The 26,118-nt window shown below is 49.5% G+C and overlaps 2 protein-coding genes across 2 annotated transcripts; one reads left to right on the top strand and one right to left on the bottom strand.

Annotated features, from left to right (window-relative positions):
* The first annotated feature begins 2,769 nt into the window (after positions 1-2,769).
* On the top strand, positions 2,770-7,235 carry LOC123137662 (protein ALTERED PHOSPHATE STARVATION RESPONSE 1). Its single transcript, XM_044557488.1, has 4 exons — positions 2,770-4,291; positions 4,518-4,681; positions 5,457-5,680; positions 6,124-7,235. The coding sequence occupies exons 1-4, from the start codon at positions 3,124-3,126 to the stop codon at positions 6,854-6,856; spliced, it is 2,289 nt and encodes a 762-aa protein (XP_044413423.1). The 5' UTR covers positions 2,770-3,123; the 3' UTR covers positions 6,857-7,235.
* A 1,705-nt stretch (positions 7,236-8,940) lies between these two features.
* Positions 8,941-10,855, bottom strand: LOC123137663 (probable serine/threonine-protein kinase PIX13). Its single transcript, XM_044557489.1, has 5 exons — positions 10,780-10,855; positions 10,248-10,657; positions 9,897-10,044; positions 9,660-9,805; positions 8,941-9,543 (listed from the first exon to the last, which is right to left on the bottom strand). The coding sequence occupies exons 1-5, from the start codon at positions 10,853-10,855 to the stop codon at positions 8,941-8,943; spliced, it is 1,383 nt and encodes a 460-aa protein (XP_044413424.1).
* Positions 10,856-26,118: the final 15,263 nt, after the last annotated feature.

The following is a 26,118-nucleotide window of genomic DNA, read 5'->3' as shown; positions in this document are numbered from 1 at the left end:
ACCGTTCCTTTGCTTCTCTTCTCGCTCTTATTTGCGTACGTTAGCCACCATATATGCTTAGTCGCTGCTGCAACCTCACCACTTTACCCCTTCCTTTTCCTTTAAGCTTTGCTAGTCTTGATACCCATGGTAATGGGATTGCTGAGTCCTCGTGCTCACAGATTACTACAACAACATTTGCAGGTACAGGTTATGCGATGATCATGACGCGAGAGCGATGTTTGCTTGTTTTGGAGTTCTTCTTCTGCTTCTTCTTCGATCAGGGGATAGGTTCCAGGTCGGCAGCCTGGGTTAGCAGGTTGGATGTCGTTCGAGTTTCTGTTCGTGTTCCATTCGTAGTCGGATGTTGCTCTTTTGTAAGATGATGTTGTATTCGTGTGGTATTGTATGCCTTTTGTATGTATCCCCATCTATTATGTAATGTTGATGTAATGATATCCACCTTGCAAAAGCGGTTCAATATGCGGTTCTATCCTTGGTGGGACCTTCGAGTCTCTTTAGGATAGTATCCCATATTGGGCGTGACATGAAGGCAACCGGGACTTTACAAACATCCCGGAGCACACCACACAATAGGCAGCTTCCGGGGCTTTACTCCTACAACCTAGCAGTCCTAAATCTTCAAGATAGAAAGTTTCGTGATGAAAACAAACTAGATGATTCTCTTCGCGTTGCTACAGAAATATATGGTAAAATTTTAACATCGACTATTACATAAAATAAAAAAGCTTGAGGATTAGGGTAATCATTCGGCCACATGGAATAAACATATGAGTTCAAGGGAATTGATACACTTTACCACAATAATTAACCATGCAACAATTTTTTAACTCTCCAAGATTCAATTCTACTGTAGGTGCTACCAATATGAAAATATCCATCAAATATTTTGCAATTACATACTTTCCAAATGCACCACATCCCAAAATGGCAATTTCATGGCGACTATTGGCCTATTATTAAACAATTTCCATATATCCCATAATTTAGATGCGCCTTCTTCATGAAGGTGAGAGGAAGTCCCAGAATTCCGAGGCAAATCAGCAACCGAAGAAAAGTTCAACTATATTCCTCACAGCCTGGCCGACCGGAGGGTATAATTCGTTCATCCTCTCCTATTTATTCCTGTGTTAGTCATACTTGTTGTTTAGATAGATGCTTCAGCTATATGCAGAGTACATGTTTACATGGTCAAATATGAGTACAAGATTAATACTATCAATGCCATTTCATATTTTTTTAAATTAAATCAATAAAAAAATTCTATTTTATCCAACAAGTTTGTACACCATTGTCATGTTGCTCTTGGAGGATGGTGCTCAAATAACAAAAGACCAGAGGCAAATGCTAAAAGCATATGATTTACTTGCCCGTCTCAACAACTTTATTTCTTCATGAGCTTAGATCGTTAGCCTCCTTTCTACAATGCACTTGAGTCCAAGCAATGTAGTTGAAGTTGAAAGGATGTGGCTGTTCTGATCTCGAGCTCATGTAAGCTGGGGTGAACATAAAAATAAAAATATAAAAAGAAATCTGATTTTTTGTGTGAAATATTGATGAATGTTTTGATAGCTTGCAAAATTTCATCAATAGATGACATTCATGGAAAACGTGGCAAAAAAACTATGCTCCATAATGTTATTTTTAAAACATACTCTTGAGCATCGATTTTGTTTTTATCTGCCACATGTTGCTTTTATCTGCCACGTCTTTGATGAACATCATTTCATGATGAAATTTTACAAGCTAGCAAAACATTTGTCAATGTTTGACAAAAGAAAATCAGAATATTTTGAATTTTTTACATTTATTTTGATTTTACTGTTCACGCAAGCTCACGTGAGCTCAGGATCAGAACAACAATTTCGGAGTAGAAAGCCATAACAATGCCACAAGATATGATAAGAGGCCAAGAGGGACCTATTCTAACATTCGCTTTGCGTGGCTCCGTAATTTCTTTCTGACTAATTTGTGTGCCTAGTTGAAGCGTGAGTCATATTTATATCAGGTGCATGTTCCATCCTGAAAATAGCCAAGCCTTAGCGTGGAAGAAGCGTCAACAATGTGGCATGGGCTGCAAAGAGGCGAAGAAAAGGCAAAGCAAAAGACGGCCTGTCGCCGGGGCGGTACATGATCATCATCTCATTCGGGCAGTGGTACGATTGGTCTTTTACTCGGCTGAGATTTTGCAGAGTCCTGCACACCCTACTAACAGTAATGGATGGGCACTCCAGTAGCCTTTCGGCCTTTCCCAACAAAAGAAAAAGGGAAAAAAATGCAATGACAATGCGAAAACCTTAAGCCTAGCGCGGCACGGCAGCCCCCAGCAGGGAAAACAGCAGCGCGCCACCGCAGCGTATCCTCTGGCCAGAGCAGAGCAGGGCACTCGGCGTTGATCCGGTGATGGAGACGGAGACCGGTCAAGGCCGTACCGCGGCCATCAAGCCGGGCGTCAATGCCTGTGCCATGCCACCAAGCCAAAGCCAAAGCCTGCGCGCAACTCCATGGCGCCCTGCACAGCACCGCCTCGCCAGCCGCAGCAGCAGCAGCAGCAGTCCTCGCCTCGCTTCCATCCAAAAGGAAGCAAACAAAACTGGTTAAATGGAGAGAGGCGAAAATAACATGACGGCCTGGTGGTGCTGCCCTCGCCTGGCCTGTCGTCCCCCCCTCCGTTTCCCGTCACGTTCCCCACACTCGGAGGCGTAGCCGCAGATACTATTAGAAGAGATCGTCTATCGTTGTATGGGTGGGTGCGTGTGGGCCTTTCCCCCACCGCAAGAAAACAAGGGGCGCCCCTGCCCCTGCCCCTGCCATATCGAGCCCGGAAAAAGAAGGAAGGAGCGAGTCGAGCGAGTGCAAACAAATTTCGCCAAGCAAAACGGCAAGAGGAGATTCCCACCCCCTCCCCCACTTTGCTCCGCTCCGCCTCCACTACACACACAGCCCTCGCCTCCTCTCCGCACGCCTCCATATCATTTCCCCATCAACCCCCCAAGTCCGTCGGTGTCATCATCATGGCGGGAGGACACGGCCGCTTATAAGCCCGGCCCGGGGCCGATCGTTTTAGGACTGTGGTGATTGGCAGTTGCACTAGCTGACCGAGCGAATAAGGACGCGCCGGCGATGGGTTGCAAGGGGTCCAAGCTGGACGAGCAGGAGGCGGTGGCGCTGTGCCGCGGCCGCGCCGACCTGCTCGCGGTCGCCGTCCGCCACCGCGACGCGCTCGGGGCCGCGCACGCCGCGCTCGCCGGCTCGCTCCTCTCCGTCTCCTCCTCGCTCCACCTCCTCCTCGTCTCCGCCTCCGCCCGCCCGCGCCCGGGGATCACGCTCCCCGCCGCCGCCAATGCCAAGGCCGTCGACCCCCCTCCAGCGGCGCAGCCCTCCTCGCCCCCGCACTCCTCCTCGCACATCGACTTCGCGCCCTCCTCCGGATCCGACTCCGGCTCCGTCGCCTCCTCGCCTCCCCGCCGCGTCGACGACGCCCGCCACGACCAACTCCACCACCCGCACCCGTACGCGCTTCAGTTCCCGCATTACGGCTACGGCTACAGTTACGAGCCTGAGCCACCGTTCGGGTACCCGCCGGGGTCGCTGCAGCTCTACTACGCGCGGAGCCGCCCGCCTCCGGCCTCGGTCGCCGTCGAGCAGCGCGCGCCCGCGTCGGAGCGCGTCTACCTCGGCTCCTCCGACCCGGCGGGCGGGAACGCGCGGTATTACTCGTACGGAGGAGTGACCACGCCGGCAGGTAGGGCGGCTGCACCCCCGCCGTCGCCGCCGAGGGCGAGCTCGTGGGACTTCTTCAATGTGTTCGACGACTACCAGGTGCACGACAACTACTGTTACGATGCTGCCGGCGCCGGGACCACGGCGACGACACCGTACACGCCGAGCCGGTGCTCGCGGGACGTGCGGGAGGAGGAGGGCATCCCGGAGCTCGAGGAGGACGACGCGGTCGTCAAGGAGGTGTCCAGCGAGCACTATATGACCGGGAGTGGCGGTGCTCGCAGCCGACGCAGCTCGGTCGGCGGCATGAGCAGCAGCGAAGAGGAGAATTGTGTTGTCGATAAGGGAGTGCTCTCCGGGGGTGGCATGGCGCGGCAACAGGCGCCAGCGCAGCCTAATGTCGCGGCCTCCGTTCGCACTCACCGGAAGTCATCGGAGACTGCAGACTTCGCCGGGGAGATCAAGGCACAGTTTGTTCGAGCGGCCGATGCAGTCTGGGCGGTCGGACCGATCCTGGAGGTCGACAGGCGGAGTTACCAATACCACCCCCGCAGCTCAGTGTACCATGGTGAGTTCATGCATGTACTCTGATTAGTTTAGTTTCATTGATGTTATGGCGACCTATTTGTTGCTTCTAGAACTGGCATATTTTCTGATATACTTTGGTGTACATATACTCTGATATACTTTGGTGTACATATACTCTGATATACTTTGGTGTATATATACTCTGATATACTTTGGTGTCGTCGATTCTTGGTGTCACTGATCGATTTATTGGTATTTCGAAATAGTTTCGTCTCGGATGGTGTCAACGGCTGCATTACCAAATTCAGGGCATGGAGGTGACGAGTTGGATGTTGGAGGTTGGAAGAAGGTGGCTGAAGGGGGGAGAAGCTTATCAGTCACCCTGCAGAAACTCTATATCTGGGAGAAGAAATTATATAATGAGGTTAAGGTATGTATTCACCTTCGATTTTGTTGAAGTAATACCTGAATTTACTCTGTGCTGGAATGATATGTTAGTAACTAGGTATGTTGGAGTACTTTATCAAGTTAACTATTTACAGGATGCAATTTTTTTTTGTTTGACTCCTACTAAATACTACTGGTGACAAATATTTACTGAGAGCACAATGTCATCTTTTTTTTTTTTTTGCGGGTGCACAATGCATCTTTTCATAGTGCCATGTTTGCGCAATGACATTTCATCTCCAGAAAGATGAAATGTTGATCCTAGCATGGCAAGGCTGAGATCAATGGAATGCCAGGTGTTCTACTTCATTAGGAAAAGGTCCTAGTAATATCGTGTAAAAGCTCCTTTCTGGAGACCAAATACCCAGATTAGTAATATTTAAATTTGCGTGCCATATTTAAAGAAATTTAACCACTTCTGTAATGGTATTAGATGTACTTTTGAGTTTGTGGGTTTCTCTTCTGATGTTTAGTTTCATTTGAAAGGATGCTATACTAACCCATGCAAAAAAAGGATGCTACACTACCTTTTTAGTAGGTTTCTCATGCATAACAATATTAACTTTCATTTAAACTATCTTGTTGGCTCCTTAGTAAACGGATGATCATTTTAGGATGAAAATCTCTTATGCAGCACTACTTTCAATAATGTGGGACGTGCTTTTTCTTTTAAACTGAGATTATTTTTCTCATATGACCGCACCCGTGTTAACTATTGTGCTACATCTGATTATTTTTGTTCTATTCTCCTCTTCCAGTCTGAAGAGAAAATGCGCCTCCTGCTAGCCAAGAACTCCAAGCGGCTGAAGTTCTTGGATCAAAAGGGTGCTGAAGCTCAGAAGATCGATGCAACTCAAAATTTGGTCAGGAAGCTGTCGGCAAAAATAAGAATGGCTGTGCGAGTTATTGCTAAGGTTTCAAAAAAGATAAACAGAGTTAGGGATGAGGAATTGTGCCCACAAATTATGGCCTTAATCCAAGGGTACGCTCTAATTTTTTGCCTTGACATCTTAGGTACATATTTCAGTTAGTTCCCTGTCGGTACACTACTTCCACCTTTACACTGGTTGTCTGCTTGTCTAGTTTGTACAATCTTCTATTAAGAAGTACTCCCTCCGTAAAGAAATATAAGCGCATTTAGATCACGAGTAACATTCTCAGTCCAGTACGTTATTAAGTTTCAGTCCAGCTGCCTGGAAATTTTTACATATTGTGTAGAGGCTAACTGCCTAACTCTACAGCCCTGCATTTACAGTGCACATGTATGTTAAAAAAAAACTCATGTTTCCGAGTAATCAATATCCCTACATGCTTTTACCCTAGGTGAACTTTCCTGAACACTGTCGGTTTCTTTCTTTGCAATCTTGCATTTCTTATCCCACAGAACCTAGCTTGCATCAAAAGACTGACAACCTCTCTTTGTAGGTTTGTGAAGATGTGGCAAGAAAAGCTGGACTGCTACCAGACTCAGTGTGAAGCAATATCGGAGGCGAAAAACCTGGATTCGGCTATCTCCGGCGGGATCAGTCGGGATCTAGCGATGGAGCTTGAAGTGGACTTGGTTAAATGGATTGTAAATTTCTGCTCTTGGGTAAATGCGCAAAGGAGCTTCGTGAAGGCACTGAACGGATGGCTGGCACTGTGTCTCAACTATCAGCAGGAGGAGACGCCCGACGGAGCTCCTCCTTATTCTCCTGGAAGGGTGGGTGCGCCTCTTGTGTTTGTCATCTGCAACACCTGGTCTCAAGCCATGGATCGGATTTCCGAGAAGGAAGTGGTTACCGCCATGCAAGCCCTTGTCTCCAGCGTACGCAACCAGTGCGAGCACAGAGCCTCTGTTGAGCAAAGCGAGCTGATCTTCGTAACCCGGGAAAGAGAAAAGTGGAACAGGATTCTGGAGAGGAAGTCCGTGGAGATTAACAGGGAGGCAGACACACTGAACAAGAAGCTGGCCCTTGTGCCAGGCCGGCAGAGCCTGCTTCCAACGGCGCAAACGTACCAGGCGCATTTTCTTGAAGCAGACAGCCTGCACGTAAGCTTGAGCCGGGTGCTTCAGTCCTTGGAGAGCTTCGCGTCCAGCTCCCTGCAAGCTTTCCGGGAGACCCTGAGACATGCCGAAGAAGAAATGCTGTCCAGAGAGAGTGCTAAAGTTTCATAGCCCGATTTTGCATCTGACAGACACTAGAGCCAACAAACAAAGCTTGTGGAATATAATCATCATCTCCTCATCAGGTGGCATCGGTGCTGAATGTGCTGGGCGAATGCTTCTGACAGATTTTAGTTTTGGTGGAGAAATTCTGACTTCTGAGTTTTAGTAAATGACTGAGATTTGCCTTGCGCACGTCGTGTAGGCAACCCTTGGTCCATCAGAATAGAACAGCTGTTGAAGTAGTAGCAGGTAAATATGGGCAGGTGCTAGTTTTTTGTGTCATGAGCATGTACTGTGCAATATTCAGCGCATTGAATCCCTTTGTTTTTTTTGGCTGCTGCCATTGCTTTTTGGCCTCTATATTATAACTGAATGCTTGAATGTGCAATAGTGGTATGATCTGCTCATTGGTCGTATTGTTCTGTACATGTCAGAGTCCGAGAGTGAATTATGTTGAAATTGTCAATTGTGTCCAATCTATGTGTGCTTGGCTGTGTGCATCATGTGATGCAAAGGCCGGGGTAATCGCCTTTTCGTAAAAAATAAAATCTAAGTCGGTTAGTAAATAAAGTTAGGTTTTTTTTGGACAATCGGTTAGATGTTGCAGTCGAACAAACTCTCATAAATGACGTCACCAGATCAGGTATTCAAAACAGAGCTTAGGCTCATATGCTCCTGGATGAGCACTAAATTAAGAAAATAGTAAAAGAAAATGTCAACAAAAACATGTTCGTGTGTTTGTACATGTGTGTTATGTTTTGTGAAGAAATGGCATATGTTGTGATGTAAAAATGCTTTTAGAGCATAGTTTTTGTTTCTCTTTCCACAACATATGTTGTTTTGTCAGAGAGAAAAAAAAACTCACATTTAGAAGACACAAACAAGTTTGTTGTAGAAACAGGTATATTATTAAAAGAACATTATTTTCCTTTTCACATAGGAGCATGTGCACATAGGAGCAAAAACATTGCCCCCCATATCAATTATTGAAAACTGTTGCATTGATCCAACCATCATCCTTGAAGCCGTTGCTTTCCCAAGATTTATGGATTTGACACTCGTACGTTGGGTTACCTTGGTCGCACAATGACATCGATGTCGATGGCGATGCTCCAGTGGTGAACTTTATAGTCAATGGTCACCAATACCTAGTGGACTACTATTTTTGTTGATGGCATATATCCCTTGTGGTTCACAATTGTGAAGAAATTTCTAACCCACAAGACGAGAAGATAGTTCATTTCAACAAGGTTCAATCAGCCGGGAAGGATGTTGAGCGAGCATTTGGGATATTGCAAGTCGATGTGCGCTTGTTCATGTACCTACTAGATTTTGGGATCAAAAAATATTTTGGCAAATGATGACATCATGTGAGATCAAAGAGGAAGACTTTGAGTATGATCGTGTGGGGACATCAAGACCAAACCTACACATCTATTGAAGTGCATCCACAGATAGAAGACTAAGCGGAACAACTTTGTGATGACCTAGTTGAGCATATGTGGCAGCTCCGTGGGTAATAGTTTTTCATGTGTTTTCATGTTTTACCTACATCATTCGGTTCATTTTCGATTCTATGTTATACTGGATGGAATCATGGACTTGAAATGTTGTTATTCGATTGTATGCGGTGAAAACATAAAAGTTTTAATAATCGTGATGCAATAGGAGTTCAAGTAAGTCGTATATGCACTGAAGGAAGAGAAATAGGAGGGGAAAAAAATGTGGGGGGTGGTTTTAGACAATCTGTTTTAGGATCTGCGCAAAAAGTGTCTGAATTCTTATTTAGAGGATTTAGTGGAGATGCTCTAATAGAATGTGAGGGCTGCAAGTTGATCATGATTTCCTTATTCCGCAAAGGCGACCCCATATGATCTCTGACATTCGCAACAAAATTTGAACTGGCTTCCAGGGTGAATCATTTTTTTGTTTGACGATGTGCGAGTTGAGTTCCGATACGAACATGCCTACCTACAGATTACCGCACATCCGTCCATATGACACATGAGAATAACATGCTCAGAGGATAGACGCAGCAACGTCATTAGCACGCGCCACGTGCAAATCCAAGCGCCGCAGAACAATTGCAGTCGCTACCTCACTCGAGGAGACGGGTGCTGGCTGCCGTGGCTGCCGGCCGGGCTGGCCCGTTCCGATACGTACCCTGGCCGTGGCGACTGGCCGTAACCTTGACCGCTCCGTGCGTTGTTTGGTCGCGGGGAGGCGGAGCCGACGGAGCCGTCTCCCGGTCTGGCGGCGCCCTTGGACATGGACTCGACCTCCTGCAGCACGGTGACGGCCTCCTTCATGGACGGCCGGTTGGTGTGCTCGGCGGCGAGGCAGCGCAGCGTGAGCTGCGCCGCCCGCTGCGCGCCCCTGGACGAGTACTGGCCCTCGAGGCGCGGGTCCATGAGGCGCGCCAGCTTCCGGCGGTCCGCCAGGTGCGGCTTGGCCCAGTCCACCAGGTTGTGCTGGCCGCTGGGCCGGTCCGTGTCCAGCGCGCGTAGGCCCGTCAGCACCTCCAGCAGCACCACGCCGAAGCCGTACACGTCGCTCTTCACGTACAGGTGCCCCGTCGCCACGTACTCCGGCGCCGCGTAGCCGTAGGTGCCCATCACCCGGGTGGTCACGTGGCTGCTGCCGCCGGCCGGCCCGTCCTTGGCGAGCCCGAAGTCCGAGAGCTTCGCGTGGAATTGCTGCGGTGCGCGAGCGCGGGAGAGGAGGGTTAGATTAGACGTGTACGATGCGCGCGTGTGACCGATGCGGAACGTGAAGGATCGCCGGCGAGCGGCGGCGCACGCACGGCACGTACCGTGTCGAGGAGGATGTTGGAGGCCTTGAAGTCCCGGTAGATGACGTGCTTCTCCGAGGAGTGCAGGAAGGCCAGGCCGCGCGCCGCGTCGATCGCCACGCGCAGCCGGAGGCTCCACGACAGCGGCTGGAACGCGCCCGCGCCTTCTGCAGGTGGGCACAATGCTATTCGTGTTAGCCTCAGGTTATCCCAGTCTGCATCTTTAATCTGCTGATATGTATGTGCCGGGACTTTTACTCCGTGGTTCGTTTCTGAAGAGGTGATCCTCGAGGTTGCCTTTGGCCATGTACTCGTACACGAGCAGGAGCTCCTTGTCCTCCCAGCAGTACCCCAGCAGCCTCACCAGGTTGGGATGGATGAGCCTTCCCAGGAAATTCACCTCCGACTGCAACACCAATTCCGCCACGAATCAGCAACTCCAATGGCATCATGCCAACGTGCGTGCCAATCACTGAACATGCATCATCATGGAAGGCACACACACACATTTCGGTTGGGAATTATGCAATGCTATGCCCAGCTCACGTGAATACGTCGATAATTCAGAACATGGTTCGGGTTGACCAAAAGACACGTAGCTTCATTCACCTGCCATTCTTGGACGCCCTGCAGGCTCTCGGGGTTGAGCTTCTTGACGGCGACGGGCATGCCGGCGCCGCTCCTGGCCGGGCTCATGGTCTTCTCGTCGACCCAGCCCTTGTGCACCCGCCCGAACCCGCCCTCGCCGAGGAGGGTGTCCGACTTGAAGTTCCGCGTGGCGGCCTTGAGCTCCGCGAACGTGAAGATCCGGAGGTTGGGCGCCTCCAGGATCCTCCCCTCCCGGCTGGGGCTGGCCTCGCTGCCGCCATTCGTGCCGCCTCCAGCCACCGGACGGCTGCTTCCGCTGCCGCTGCTGGAGGTCGTGGGCGCGCTCGGCGACTTCCGAGGCTGCCCCGGGGAGCTCATTGCTACGGGTGCATTGGGCTGGGGCGCGACCATGCCGGGCCTCGCCATCGATGCTGCGAGAGTAAAATGAGCAAAGATTGCATGCGTCAGAAGTTGTAAGTATCAAACAAAATACACGATGAATCCCATCAAGGAACCAAGGTAGAGCAAGATCAATTGAGAATCATGGCGATACCTCTGGCATGTGCATGATGCGCCATCGCCTTGACAGCCTCCACATCGGCCTCTTCGGAGCCGAAGCAGTTACCCATGGCGTGGAAGCAAAGCTCTAGGCTGTAGCTCTCTCTCTCCTCTGCTCGTCTTTCTTCTGACTTGATGGCTGGCTGGCTATATCCCTCGTGTCGTCAATCTCAATCAGGTCCCTCGAGGCTCCAGCTACGTGCTTGGCATAAAAAAAGAGATAGGCAAATGTGACTTTGGGCGTGGCGGTGGAGAGGAGAGGAGCGACGAGGCCTGCGCGTTGGGGTAGTGGAAGGCGTGGAACTCCTCGTGGAGCTGTCATTTGGGCGCCCATGCATCAGGCGAGGGGCACATGGCGCATATCGCGGAGACGAGGGCAAATTGTTGCAGTGTTCAAAAAAAAATAATCAAACGAGAAATGAGCGCGTCAGTGCCTCTGCTTGCATTTCGAACATGATTGTTAGGCTGGTTGCAGCTTGCGGCCCGCTGGAACTCTAGCTGCTGACACTGTTGGAATGATCAAAAACTGAAGCGACTGCAGGGGACAGCCATTCTTCTTCTCGCACCTGGCCAATACGCGGAAATATAGTCAGGAATCAGGAGCATAATCGGGTCAACTTTTTGTTCTTTCAAAGTTCACTCTCAAATACATGTAAAGCAATTAAGGCACACATAAATGAGGCTCATATTTTCATCTGGAAGATGATTCCAGACAATATGGTCCAAATAATCCTCACACCTATTCCTGCCCTGCTACGGAATACAATGTATCTGGTGCTGATACATTTATGGAGGCAAAAACTAACCATGGGTTTAGAAAATATCCTCTCTTTTGAAATCCCTGTAAATTACAGTATGGGATGCTCATGTGAGGCCGCAGATTAAGTTTCTTTTTCTCTAAGATACACACAAACGTGTATATCATACATTAAAGAAGAAGAGGGGAAAACAGGCCCGTCCACGAGTGTCTTACATGCGGTTACACGAAGGCACTACCTTCACCGAGAGGTTTAACCGCAAATGCTAACTACTCGTCATCACCCACCTAGCCAAGGACCTAAAGAAGGACGGCATGTCTCCTTTCAATAGGCCCCCAAGCTTCCACGCTCTACCCTCGCTATCAACTCTCGCAATTACAAAGCTCACTGAGGGGGCTACACCATCAAACAAATTGTATTCCTATGCTTCCAGAGCTGCCACATCACCAACGATAGTTTGTGGGTATATCCTTGGCCCGAAGATTTATTGCATGATGAGAGTGTCGGATATCGGGTTCCGACAAAACCCTTAAGGTTCAAACTCTGGGGTGCGCACGAAGATCTTCTCCCTACCGATTCACGCCCCAAAACCTCGCCGCGATTCTAGCTAGCACGATGAACAACACAAGAGACACAGGGTTTATACTGGTTCATGCCACCCTTGTGGTGTAATACCCTAATCCAGTGTGTGCTGTAATGGGTTGCCTCTGGGGCTGATGATAAACAGTACAAAGGAAGAACAGCCTCGCGAGGGGTGTTCTTGTGGTGGTGTGCTTGGAGAGGAATTGATCCGTCTTTGTTGGCTCTAGATGAGATTGTCCCCTTTCTACTATGGTGACTATCTCTATTTATAGAGGCCATGGTTCTCTTCCCAAATATTGAGCGGGAAGGGAGCCAACAACGGCCATTTTGAAAGGCGACAACTAGTACAAGCTATCCTGACTAAAGGTGGTCTTCGACTGCCAAAGGCACTGGTGATGACGCCGCCTTGGGCTCCATGGTGACCTTCGTCCTGCCGCTCTGTTGGTCTTGGTCTCGTTGCATCGATATGGAAACCTTTGCTTGATGCCTCGGTACTCCGCTCCTGCGCTTGCCCCCTTTGCACCAAAAAGGAAACGAGGACACTGCGCAGGCTGGCGCCCGTCTGGTCTTGATCGTCATGGCTTGCGTCACGAGCACCTCGCGAGGTACTCCTTGCCTTGATCTCTCCGCCTCCTCGCGAGCCTGCCTGGCGAGGCCGCCCCTAAGGAGGCCTTGCGTCGTCCGCCCCGCGAGGCTTGGCCCCTCGCGAGGGTCTTGAACTTGGGTTGACGAAGACGGGCCGTACTGGGCCACTGCTGAGCCACGCCGCAGGCCGCAGGCAGGCAAGTCTGGGGACCCCCGTTCCCAGAATGCCGACAGTAGCCCCCGGGCCCAAGGCGCGCTCGAACTTGGCTTAGTAGCGAAGCCAAAGGGCAAGTGCGGAGCGCCGCGGGCCCCAACAGCCTGCGGCCTTGATCGCCGCGTGGCGGTTGATTGGACGTGGGAGTCTCCACTTCCCCACGCTGCCTCGGCAACTGCCCGATTTGACGAGTCCCTGTTGCATGTAAAAAGAGTCATCATTACCTGTGATCGTGGAGGCCGGCGGTTGGCCTCCCTTGGGCTATAAATGGGGAGGGGCGGAAGCCCCCGTTGTCCATCTCTTCTTGCCCCCTTGCTTCTTCGCCGGCGAACTGCCGGCCGCTGGCCCTGGCGGGCTCTGGCTGCAGGCAGACGGCTGCAGCAGCAGGGCCTCCTAGGTCACGGTGGAGATCTCCGTCGCCGGGAACGTGGCCTTGGCCCGGGGCTGGCAGACGTTTGCCCCCGCGCGTGGCCTGGGCCGGTGGTGCACCCTCCACTTCAAGTACGACGGCGACGCGACCCTCTACGTGAGGGTGTTCGGAGAAGATGGCCACCGTGCTGGGTGCTGCCCTAAAGACGATGGCAGCGACGAGGTGCTTGGCCTTGGCGACGGGCGCGACATGGGCGAAGGCGGACCGGCTCCTGGCGGTGTTCGCAGCTCGCCGAGATTCAGCGGCTCCTCCTCCGACGATAGCTCCTCCAGCGGTGGCCGCGATCAGCCACCACGACGCGCGCCCGCTTCGAGGGCGAAAGCGGGTCGTCCCGTCGCCGCGCCTCGGTGAAGCGCGAGGCGGAGTCTGATTGAGCTCGGGAGGATGGTGCGTGTAACACCCACGATGCAGCTATATCTCTCACGTGTCGAGGCACGACTTAGAGGCATAACCGCATTGTAGGTTTTGTCACAAGAAGGGTCATCTTCACACAATCCCATGTAATGAACAAGAATGGGATAAAGAGAGTTGGCTTACAATCGCCACTTCACACAATACATAAATAAATTCATACATCATTCAAAATACACTCATAGATCGACTACGGTCAAATCCAAATGAAAAGATGATAACCCCAAATGCTAGATCCCCGATCGTCCCAACTGGGCTCCACTACTGATCATCCGGAAATGAAACATGGTAACGACCAAGGTCCTCGTCGAACTCCCACTTGAGCTCGGTTACGTCACTTGCACTGGTATCATCGGCACCTGCAACTGTTGGTAGTATCTGGTGAGTCACGAGGAGTCAGCAATCTCAAACCCGCAAGATCAAGACTATTTAAGCTTATGGGTAGGAAGTGGTAATGAGGTGGAGTTGCAGCAAGCACTAAGCAAATATGGTGGCTAACATACGCAAATAAGAGCGAGGAGAGAAGCAACGGAACGGTCGAGAAGCTAGAAGTGATCAAGAAGTGATCCTGAAACTACTTACGTTCATACATAACCCAAACCGTGTTCACTTCCTAGACTCCGCTGAAAAGAGACCATCACGGCAACACACGCGGTTGATGCATTTTAATTAAGTCAAGTGTCAAGTTCTCTACAACCGAATATTAACAAATTTCCATCTGCCACATAACCGCGGGCATGGCTCTCGAAAGTTTATACCCTGCAGGGGTGTCCCAACTTAGCCCATTACAAGCTCTCACGGTCAACGAAGGATATTCCTTCTCCCAGGAAGACCCGGTCAGTCTCGGAATCCCGGTTTACAAGGCATTTCGACAATGGTAAAACAAGACCAGCAAGACCACCCAACTGTGCCGACAAATCCTGATAGGAGCTGCACAAATCTCGTTCTCAAGGCACACCGGATGAGACAGGCTACGAGTAAAACCAGACTTCGAGTTTCCCCGAGGTGGCCTCGCAGGCGGCTCGGTTCGGACCAACGCTCAGAGGAGCACTAGCCCGGGGGGGGGGGGGGGGGCTAAAGTAAAGATGACCCTCGAGCTCACGAAAACCCAAGGGAAAGGTATAGGTGGTAGGTAGTCAAATGGTAAAACCAAGGTTGGGCCTTGCTGGAGGAGTTTTATTCACAGCGAACTGTCAAGGGGGTCCCATAAATCACCCAACCACGTAAGGAACACGAAATCAAGGAACATAACACCAGTATGACGGAAACTAAGGCGGCAAGAGTGGAAAAATACACCAGGCATAACGCCGAGCCTTCCACCCTTTACCAAGTATATATATGCAATAATTAAATATGAGATATTGTGATATCCCAACATAATCCTGTCCAACATGGAGCAATCTTCAACTTCACCTGCAACTAACAATGCTGTAAGAGGGGCTGAGCAAAGCGGTAACATAGCCAAGCAACGGTTTGCTAGGAAGGGTGAAAAGGTTAGAGGCTGACATGGCAATTTGGGAGGCATGGTAAACAAGTGATAGGTAGCGCAGCATAGCGATAGAACGAAGCAACTAGCAAGCAAAGATAGAAGTGATATCGAGGGTAATGGTCATCTTGCCTAAGATCCAACAAGGAAGATGAACGAGTCCAAGAAGGAGACAAACGGACGTAGTTGAATGAATCCTCACAACTCCGGAACGAATCTGAAGCTAACGAGAGATGCAAACCGAAAAGAAGCAAGCAACATGGTAAGCACACAAGCATAAACATGGCATGATGCACAACCAAGGATGATGCATGTCCGGTTTAAAAAGGCATGGCATGGCAAAGTGCACAAACTACAAATTAAGTGGAGCTCAATATGCAACAAATTGCATATTGACGGAACACCACAACAATTATTTAGTTCTCTCTCGGTTATGTACCCAACAATATTAAATGTTTTTAAACATGGCAAGGGGTGAAGCACAAGTAAACTACACATTTTAGGCAATTTAAATGAGGCCGGAAATAACAAACAACAATTCCGGAAAATCCCCATGTGCATATTTTAGATTTGGTACTGTTCTGCCCTAAACCGTATTTTAGGGTTGTTAAACATGCAAAGTAATGTCACCATGTTAAACTATGCATTTTTCTACCCCATTTACATATAAAATTTATTAAATTTGGAGCTACGGTTATTTAGTTATGAAATAAAGCATATTAACATGGCATTTAAGCAAATTTAAACAAACAGTAAGTTTAAACATTTTAAACATGGATGAGAGTTGCCTATTATGAAAGTACATGAAAAACTGAGCATCTTACATAGATAGTTTATTTAATTCTGATTCATGGTTTGTGAATTATTGATGCATGAACATGAGGGTCTTTTCTGTAAAACTGTCGTCCTCTGGATAAATGCGAAAATCGCAGAACCGGAAAAAAACATGATCGGGCTGAATCTGGCTGGGCCAACAAGAGCAGAGGTGCTGGAGGCTCACCATGGGCCTTGGCCCGATTGGAGGGGAGGCTGCAGGAGGGGCGCGCTGGGCCTTGGAGGTCACTGGAGGCGCGGTCAACGCTCGGGACTGAACTGGGTGAGCCGCTGTTGCTCTTGTTTCTGAAGAAACAGAAGCAACAGCAAGAGCATGGCAATGGGGAAGAAGACGGCAGGGGGCCCTGGCGATGGGGTCGGCGAGAACCGGACGGGACGGGCGGATCGAGTCATCCGGCCTCGGTTCCGGGCAACGGCAGCGGCCGACAGAGCTCGGGCGCGGGGCACAACCATCCATGGTGGCGGGGGTGGTCCTGCTTGAACAGAGAGACACGAGCGACAGAGAGGTGAGAGAAGGAGAAAGAGCGCGAGGCGAAGGGAGAGGGAAGCAGCGGCAGGGCTCACCGGAGTGCATGGGGCGGCGAGGAGGGATCGAGGAGCTCGGGCTCCTACCTCCTGGACGAGGGAAGGCTCGGGTGCGAGGTCTCCTGCTCGGCTGCTGCGGGCACGGGAATGAGGCAAGGGGATCATGTTGGAAATATGAGCAATTTATCGAATGATTTTATTAACAGAAATACTAGATAAAGCATGGCTAGTATAGGAGTGATAAAATAAGCCATGCGATTTGACAAAGAGAAGATAAACAACATGTTCATATATGAATCGTAACTAAACATATCTAGAGCAGACAGTATAGCAGGTTGCATATATGAAACAGAGTCTAACATATCTAGGGCAAATACTAGAACAAGGAATTGTAGCAGAACCTCTAATAGAAAGGGGAGAAACACGTACGACACAACAGCAGGAGCAGATGCACTGGACTTGGGGTCGGTGTCCTCCATGTCATCGAGGAGGTTGTCGACGTCGAGAAGTAGTCATCATCGGGGAAGTAGTCGTCGGAGTCCGGGGCGTCCGTGACGAAGAAGTCAGTAGTCGCGCAGAGCGCTCCCCAAAAACCTTATCACCCTTCTCCCGTACAGGACTCAAAAGGTGCGGTTTTGGAGGCCTACTGTCCCGACCTGCGGTGCACGCTGCAAGCCGGGATGGGGAAGATCGTAGCAGCAACGCAGTGCTCAGGAACCGGTGGCGAGAGGAGGAAGTAGTTCTGGTGCATCTCTCTGAGAGGAGCGACCTCCCTTTTATAGGCGCAAGAGAAGGAGGCGAGAGGCTACGCCGGGAGCTGAAGGGAACGCGGGAGATGAAACGAACAGGAAGCAGCTGAAGAGGCGTGCCGTTCGGATTCAGTGTCCACTACAGAAAAATGTTTCAGCTTTCGAGTGACCTTTCGTATACCCGTAGGTCCAACTCCCACTCAACTAGCAATGTGGGACTAAACTTTAGTAGTATCCCTTGCCTTGCACAAATGGGATAAGTGGGCCTCTAGGATTTATTTAGGAATTTCTGGAATAGTTATTGGGCTGTCCCAAAATAGACTAAATTCCAGCAATCCTCCACCAGATCCTAGAGGCACACAAAAATTTCCTTTGGTTCCAAAACAATGTTTTATATACAGGTACTACAGTGGAGACTGTTAAGTTGAACTTCCACCTAGAACTGTATGCTACACTAGTAAGCAACTTGGACAGTGGACTGGGCCTTGAACTGCAAGTTTTCTGCGAATCTAGCTTCACATAAAGCCTTGACCGATACGTGGCTACCGTGGGTCTTCCCCGCGGGTGGAGCTTATGCGTCATACTCTGAGACCTTTCATGAGTTTACTAGAGAGAACCCCACTCTCATAGATTGCGACGTTCAACAATCAGACTCATATAGGTGCGTTCTTCAAAAGATGTTCTGCAGGACAACATTTCTGTTTCAATGAGCCTCTTAGAACACATTAAGATATACATCAACCTGCCATGCAGATTTAGGAGTGTATTGCACCTTCATGGAGTGGTATTTTTAATAGTAAATGTACTCTCCTCCCAGTTGACCAATAGCTTGTCTTCCACATCTAATTCACGGGATCTTCGATCACAAAGAATAGGTTACCACTGTGAACAACTCATATTGTGGGTCTCATACCCATCTCCCTCAATGCATTATCTATCACATTACGTGATAGACCCTTAGTAAAAGGATCTGCCAGATTTTTAGATGTTTGGATATAATCGAATACAATAACTCCGGAGTTTCTCATTTTTTTGACAGACTTTAACCTTCTCTAAACGTGTCTTGATGACTTCATGTTATCCTTTGAACTGTTCGCTTTCGTGATCATAGTTTGATTATCACAGTTCATAAGGATACCCGGTACAGGTTTCTCAACAACCGGCAAGTCATTCAAGAGCCGACGAAGCCAATCTGCTTCGACCGTAGCTGTATCTAGTGCTGTGAGTTCTGCTTCCATTGTTGACCTCGTTAAGATGGTCTGCTTGCAAGACTTCCAAGAAACAACGCCACCTCCGTGAGTGAATACATAACCGCTCCTTTATCTCATCAGCATCTGAGATACAGTTTGAGTCACTATACCCTTCAAGCACCTTTGGATGCCCAGTGTAGTGAATTCCATAATTTGCAATGCCTTTCAAATAACGCAAAACTCTCTCTAGAGCTTTCCAATGCACATCCCCTGGTTTTGAGACAAACCGGCTCAGCTTGCTAATAGCAAAAGAGATGTCAGGTCTTGTAGCACTGGCTAAGTACATAAGCGAGCCAATGATCTAAGAATATTTCAGTTGGTCTCGATTCTTTCGAAGCAACACACTAGCATCATATGGTGTTGGAGAGGGCTTGCAGTCACTGTAGCCAAAGCGACTCAAGATTTTTTTTCACATAGTGAGATTGAAGCAATGTAATCCCACCATCACCGTCTCTCAACAACTTGATGTTCAGAATGACATCAGCCACTCCTAAAGCCTTCATCTCAAAACAGCGAGATAGGAAATCCTTGACCTCCTTAATAACATTCAGATTTGTTCCGAAAATCAGTATGTCATCAACATACAAGCAAAGCATAACTCCCTCGCCCCCACCATGGCGATAATACACACATTTGTCAGCTTCGTTCACAACAAAGCCTACAGCTGTTAAAGTTCTTTCGAACTTCTCATGCCACTGTTTGGGTGCTTGCTTGAGTCCATACAAAGACTTCAGCAACTTGCACATTTTCCCTTCCTGACCATCTATTACAAACCCATCTGGTTGTTCCATATAAATTTCCTCGTCCAAATCTCCATTTAGGAAAGCAGTCTTAACATCCATTTGATGAATGAGAAGACCATGTGAGGCAGCTAGTGAAAGTAGAACTCGAATAGTGGCCAGTCGAGACACATGTGAGTAAGTATCAAAGAAATCTTCACCTTCCTTTTGGGTATAACCCTTAGCCACGAGCCGAGCCTTGTACTTTTCAATAGTACCATCAGGCCTAAGCTTCTTCTTGAATACCCATTTGCATCCTATAGGTTTGCACCCATAAGGACAATCCGTTGTCTCCCAAGTTTCATTCGCCAAGATGAAATCCATCTCGCTACGAACTGCTTCCTTCCAGTAGTCAGCATCTTCAGATGCATAGGCCTCTGAAATAGAACTGGGAGTGTCATCTATGAGATACACAAGAAAATCATCACCAAAAGACATTGCAGTCCTCTGTCTCTTGCTCCTAGTAGGAACTTCATTTTCTCCTCCATAGGACTTTCAAAGTGTTCCATCGAAATGGCAGGTTCAGTAATTTTAACTGGTTCCTGATTCGATGAACTTGGCATCTCCTGATTAGATGAGGTAGCCATATCCTTCGTGGGAAAGATATCTTCAAAGAAACTCGCATCATTCGACTCCATGATCGTACCGACATGCATGTCAGGTACCTCAGATTTTACAACCAAGAATCTATAACCAATGCTATGAAAAGCATATCCCAGGAAAATACAATCCATAGTTTTTGGTCCCAGCTTCCGCTTCTTTGGAATTGTTACATTGACTTTCGCCAAACAACCCCAGGTTCGTAGATAAGAGAGCTTTAACCTTTTCTTCTCCCATTCCTCGAATGGAGTTATCTCTTTGTTCTCTGTGGGAACTCGATTTAGGACATGACATGCTATCAATATCGCCCCCCACCATGCCTTGGAGAGACCCGATGTGTCTAACATGGCGTTAACCAAATCAGTTAGAGTACGGTTCTTCCTTTCGGCCACCCCATTTGACTGAGGTGAATAGGGAGGCTTCCTCTCATGGATTATACCATGTTCTGCACAAAAGGAATCAAATTCATTTGAGAAATACTCTCCACCACGATCGAACCTAAGCCTCTTGATCTTTCGATCAAGTTGGTTTTCCGCTTCAGCTTTATAGATCTTGAAATAGTTCAAAGGCTCATCCTTAGATTTCGGAAGATACACATGACAGTATCTAGTGGAGTCCTCAATTAACGTCATGAAATATTTCTTTCCACCTTTTGTCAAAACAGCATTCATTTCACATAGATCTGAATGTATGAGTTCTAGTGGTGCAAGATTTCTCGTTTCCGCAGTCACAGGAGACTTACGTGGTTGCTTAGCTTGCACACACACTTGACACTTGGATCCCTTGACAGTGGTGAAACTAGGGATTAAGTTCAACTTCGCTAGTCGCGACATGCAACCAAAATTAACATGACAAATACGTGAATGCCACACATTTGATTCACTATTGTTGCAAATATGATTAACAACTTTATTGCAAACGTCTGATAAGGATAAACGAAACAGGCCTCCTGACTCATAGCCAACAAAGGTTCCATACTTGGAAATTACAAATTTATTTGACTCAAAGACAAACTTGTAGCCATCTCTACACAGAAGAGATCCGCTAACAAGATTTTTATTGACGGAGGGGACATAATGCACGTTCTTCAGCCGCACGATCTTCCCCGAAGTAAACTTCAGATCGACCATGCCAACACCACGAACAGAAGCACTTGAACCGTTGCCCATCAGCATGGTGGAAGTCCCTGCGGTCTGATAAGACGAAAACATGGAAATATCACCATATACATGCACATTAGCAGCCATGTCAATCAACCAATCAGGAGAATGACATACTGAAAGAATAGTGGGAAATATACCATACCCAACATCCTTCATGTCAGTATCTCCAATGACAACATTAGCAGTCTTGCTGCCTTTCCTAGGATGACGCTTGTCATAGCAATTAGGGCAACTTGGAGCCCAATGTTCAGGATCCCCACACACATGAAAAACACATTTCTTCTTGTCATTCTTCTTCTTGAAGTTCGTGTGCTGCACAGCCTTGTTCTTCCCATCAAACTTTGCTTTACCATGAAACTTTCCCTTGTTCTTGAACTTGTGGGGTTGAAAGTTCTTCTTCTGTACCAGATTGGCACTAGAACCTCCCTTAATACCTCGAGCACGGTTGTCCTTTGCTCTCGCATTTTCTTCCACATCAAGAGTACCAATGAGATCTAGAACGGAAAACTTCTGCCTCTTATGCTTCAGTGAGGTAGCAAAGTTCCTTCACATGGGAGTAAGCTTAGTGATGATACCTCCGGCAATAAACTTGTCCGGTAGGATACAATTGAAGTGCTCAAGTTCTCTAGCAAATGACTGTATCTCATGAGCTTGCTCAACCACGGAGCGCTCTTTAGTCATCTTGTAGTCATAGAATTGCTCCATGATGTACAACTCAGTGCCATCATCCGAGACCCCAAACTTGGCCTCGAGTGCATCCCACATATCCTTTCCATTATCAATTAACGCATAAGCATCAACTATGTTCTCACCAAGAACACTCAAGAGAGCAGCCTTCCATCTGAAAAGCTTGTGCCTGTTGGGCATCTTGCTCTCCTTCAGGTTTGCCAAGAGTGGCATCATAGCAGCTCATGGTCTGAAACCATAAGACTGCTCTCACGCGCCACCTCTTATAGTGGATACCCTCAAACATAGGAGGTCTCATGGAAGCAACAAAACCACTCAGGGTAAATTGCCTATGATAAGGTTTTTGGATTGTTGGAAATATGAGCAATTTATCGAATGATTTTATTAACTGAAATACTAGATAAAGCATGGCTAGTATAGCAGTGATAAAATAAGCCATACGATTTGACAAAGAGAAGGTAAACAACATGTTCATATATGAACCGTAACTAAACATATCTAGAGCAGATAGTATAGCAGGTTGCATATATGAAACAGAGTCTAACATATCTAGGGCAAATACTAGAAAAAGGAACTGTAGCAGAACCTCTAATAGAAAGGGGATAAACACGTACGAGACAGCAGCAGGAGCAGAGGCACTGGACTTGGGGTCGGTGTCCTCCATGTCGTCGAGGAGGTTGTCGACATCGGGGAGGTAGTCGTCGTCGGGGAAGTAGTCGTCGGAGTCCGGGGCGTCCGTGACGAAGAAGTCAGTAGTCGCGCAGAGCGCTCCCCAAAAACCTTATCACCCTTCTCCCGTACATGACTCAAAAGGTGCAGTTTCGGAGGCCTACTGTCCCGACCTGCGGTGCACGCCGCAAGCCGGGATGGGGAAGATCGTAGCAGCAGGGCAGTGCTTAGGAACCGGTGGCGAGAGGAGGAAGTAGTTCTGGTGCATCTCTCTGAGAGGAGCAACCTCCCTTTTATAGGCGCACGAGAAGGAGGCGAGAGGCTGCGCCGGGAGCTGAAGGGAACACGGGAGACGAAACGAACATGCAGCAGCCGAAGAGGCGCACTGTTCGGATTCAGTGTCCACTACAGAAAAATGTTCCTGCTTCCGAGTGACCTTTCGTATATCCATAGTGCGTGGCAAAAATTTAGACATCGGCTCGGCTCATTCCCACAACCCGCAACCCGCGGCGCGACGTGACGAGGCATGGCGAGGCGGACGGCGGAGGAGGAGCGCGCGTGGATGTCCCTCTTGTTCTCATGCTCATACAAGTGGGGAAAGAACCTCCCTTATAAGGAGGTCCAACTCCCACTCAACTAGCAATGTGGGACTAAACTTTAGTAGTATCCCTTGCCTTGCACAAATGGGCTAAGTGGGCCTCTAGGATTTATTTAGGAATTTTTGAAATAGTTATTGGGCTATCCCAAAATAGACTAAATTCCAGCAGATCAGGCGCGACTACGCGGGTCTTCAAGGCGGCGAGGAGCTGCTGGTCAGCGGACGGGGATCCATGGCGGTCGCTGCTGCGGTTGTCGATGGCGGGCTCCCTGCGCACATAAAGAGAGAAAGGCAGGAAGATGAGAGATGAAAACGGGATGAGCACGGGAAGATGAAGAAGAAGGGGCCGTCGGCGCTCATCTCCGACGAAGCTTGCTGGCGGCGAAGTGGCATGAGGCGAAGGGGATCGAGCGCAGAGGCGCAAGAGGAGGAGCTCGGGCACTAGGAGGCTGGATTGGGGCTGCTCAATCAGACGAACTGGGGGCACAGGAGCCATAGGATGCCGATCTGACAGCTCCAGATGGGTGGATGGTTGGAGGATCTGGGGAGGTGGTTGGCTATGCGTGGGTTGGTGAGGAGGGGATCTGGGAGGATCCCAATGAGAGAGTGGCAGCGGCGGGTGAGGGATTGGATGGATGGGACTGCCTAGATTAGGGTTTGGACACACACACACACACACACACACACACACACACACATATATATATATATGTATATACGAACCGAGAAAAAATACTAGGGAGTCCAAATAAGAAAACGGAGATGTTTCATAGATGTTAGGGGATGATCCAGACTCAACGGCGATGACTGTCCGGTTCGGGTTCGGAGCAGTTTTTTTGGACGCGCACAAGAGGGGGACTGAGAGAGGTCGACAAAGACAAAGGGGGCCGGACAAAGGTCAACGGAGACGAGGAAGAAGCGGCAACTGCGAATGACTACGGGTTTTATTGAAACATGCAGATGCAATACACACGATGCTATGCGGATGATGACATGAGATGAAATGCATGACATGAACAAAATGCAAAAGGAAAGACAAAGCCCAACCACGGAGGAAAATCACAATACATAGCCGGAAATGGCAAGAGTTGGAGTTACAATTATGGAAAGTTACATCCGGGGCGTTACAGTGCGGATCCGTCCTCGCGAGCTGTCGCAGGGCGTGCGCCATTTTTATTTTGTTTTTCTCCTTTTCCTGCATTGAGAGAGAGAGAGAGAAGTATGGGGCCCCATGGGGGCGTGCAATATACTATGGTTCCTAATTATCGTGCTATTTTTATCGTCCCTGTGCTGTGTTATGGTGTTGCGGTCATGTGCTTGCGCGTAGGAACAACTTAGCTTGGGATGTTTGCCGTAGTTTTTGCCTCGCGGGGTACCTGCTCGAGGCCTCGCCGGGCGTCTTAAGGTCTGCAAAGATCAGTTGGGAGAATAGTTTCCGAACCTTGGTCGAGAGGGTTGCCAGTTTAGGCCCTGTGCTTTGTGTCGCGATGCCCGTGGGGCTCGGACCGGGAGGGGTGCTCCCGCTGCGAACTTGAACGAGGGAGCCTCGCGAAAACCAGACAAGAAAGGGCTCACGAGGGCACCCGCGCAGTCCCCTCGTGAGGCTTGCGCGAGAGGGAGAGCGAGCCAGACAAAAACCGGAAATAGAGAAAAGGGGCAGAGGACAACAAACCACACTAGAAGCAACTCCAATAAAGGTTCGAACAAGGGAGAACAAACCAACTGCGGAAAGCAAATGAAAAGCCGTGTTCGGCACCTAGTCTAGTCTTTGACGTCTTCTCACCAGCGCGGAGCTAAGTGCTGCCACTGGGCGTGGGCGGGAGCCCCCGAGGCCCAAGGGCGGCACTCCAGAGACTCTGGGGCGTGTACAGCCCCAACTCATTATTACGTGAGAGTGTCACGGGCGGCGAGCTTCACATGCACTGGGCCTTCTTCACAGGCACCGAGCCTTTCTTGGGGCGGCGAGCTTCACAGGCACCGGGCCTTCTTTACAGGCACTGGGCCTTTCTTGGGGCGGCGAGCTTCACAGGCACCGGGCCTTCTTTACAGGCACTGGGCCTTTCTTCAAGGGTAGAACTTCCGGAGGTGGTGAATGTTCCAAGCGTTTGGGATGGGCACCCCCTCCTGAGTGTTCAGGCGCGCGGCGCCAGGCCTGGAAACATGAACAACCTTGAACGGGCCCTCCCACATGGGTGAGAGCTTGTGCAGCCCTTCCCTGGAGAGCACCCGCCTAAGCACGAGGTCACCTACCTCAAGAGTCCTGGGGCGGATGTTGCGGAATGATACCGCCGCAGCGCCTACTGGTATCTTGCTGCTCGTAGTGCGGCTTCTCGACGGTGCTCCTCCCCCAGCACGAGGTCTATCCCCCGCATGGTGTCCTGCTGCGCTTCATCAAACGCTAGGACCCGTGCGGAGCGACGCCTGACCTCGTGAGGGAGGAGCGCCTCGGCTCCGGAGACAAGGAAGAACGGGGTCTCGCCAATCGACTTGGTGGCGGTAGTGCAGATGGACCACATCACAGACTGGAGCTCATCGTACCAGCCCCTGCCGCAGGCCTCCAGCTTCTTCTTGAAGGTCCTGGTTTTGAGGCCTTTCAGGACCTCCGCATTGGCGCATTCGGCCTGGCCGTTACTCCGGGAGTGCACCACCGAAGCGTAGCATATCTGCATTCCAAGGTTAGCACAATATGTTTTGAAGAGATTGCTGGTGAACTGCGAACCATTGTTGGTGATGATGCGATTAGGGACCTCGAATCGGCTCACGAGGCCCTTGATGAACTTGACTGCAGAGCCAGCTGGGATGGTGCGGACGGCTTCCACCTCCGCCCACTTGGTGAACTTGTCGATGGCGATGTAGAGGTAGCAGTAGCCCCCAGGCGCTCGAGGAAATGGGCCCGAGATATCCAGCCCCCAGACTGCGAACGGCCACGAGAGTGGGATGGTCTGCATGCTCTGAGCTGGCTGATGGATCTGCTTGGCATGGAATTGGTAGGCTTCGCAAGCCTTCACCAGCTC

This window comes from Triticum aestivum, chromosome 6B, assembly GCF_018294505.1.
Source record: "Triticum aestivum cultivar Chinese Spring chromosome 6B, IWGSC CS RefSeq v2.1, whole genome shotgun sequence".
Classification (NCBI taxonomy): domain Eukaryota; kingdom Viridiplantae; phylum Streptophyta; class Magnoliopsida; order Poales; family Poaceae; genus Triticum; species Triticum aestivum.
This window is presented reverse-complemented; position numbering and strand designations above follow the sequence as displayed.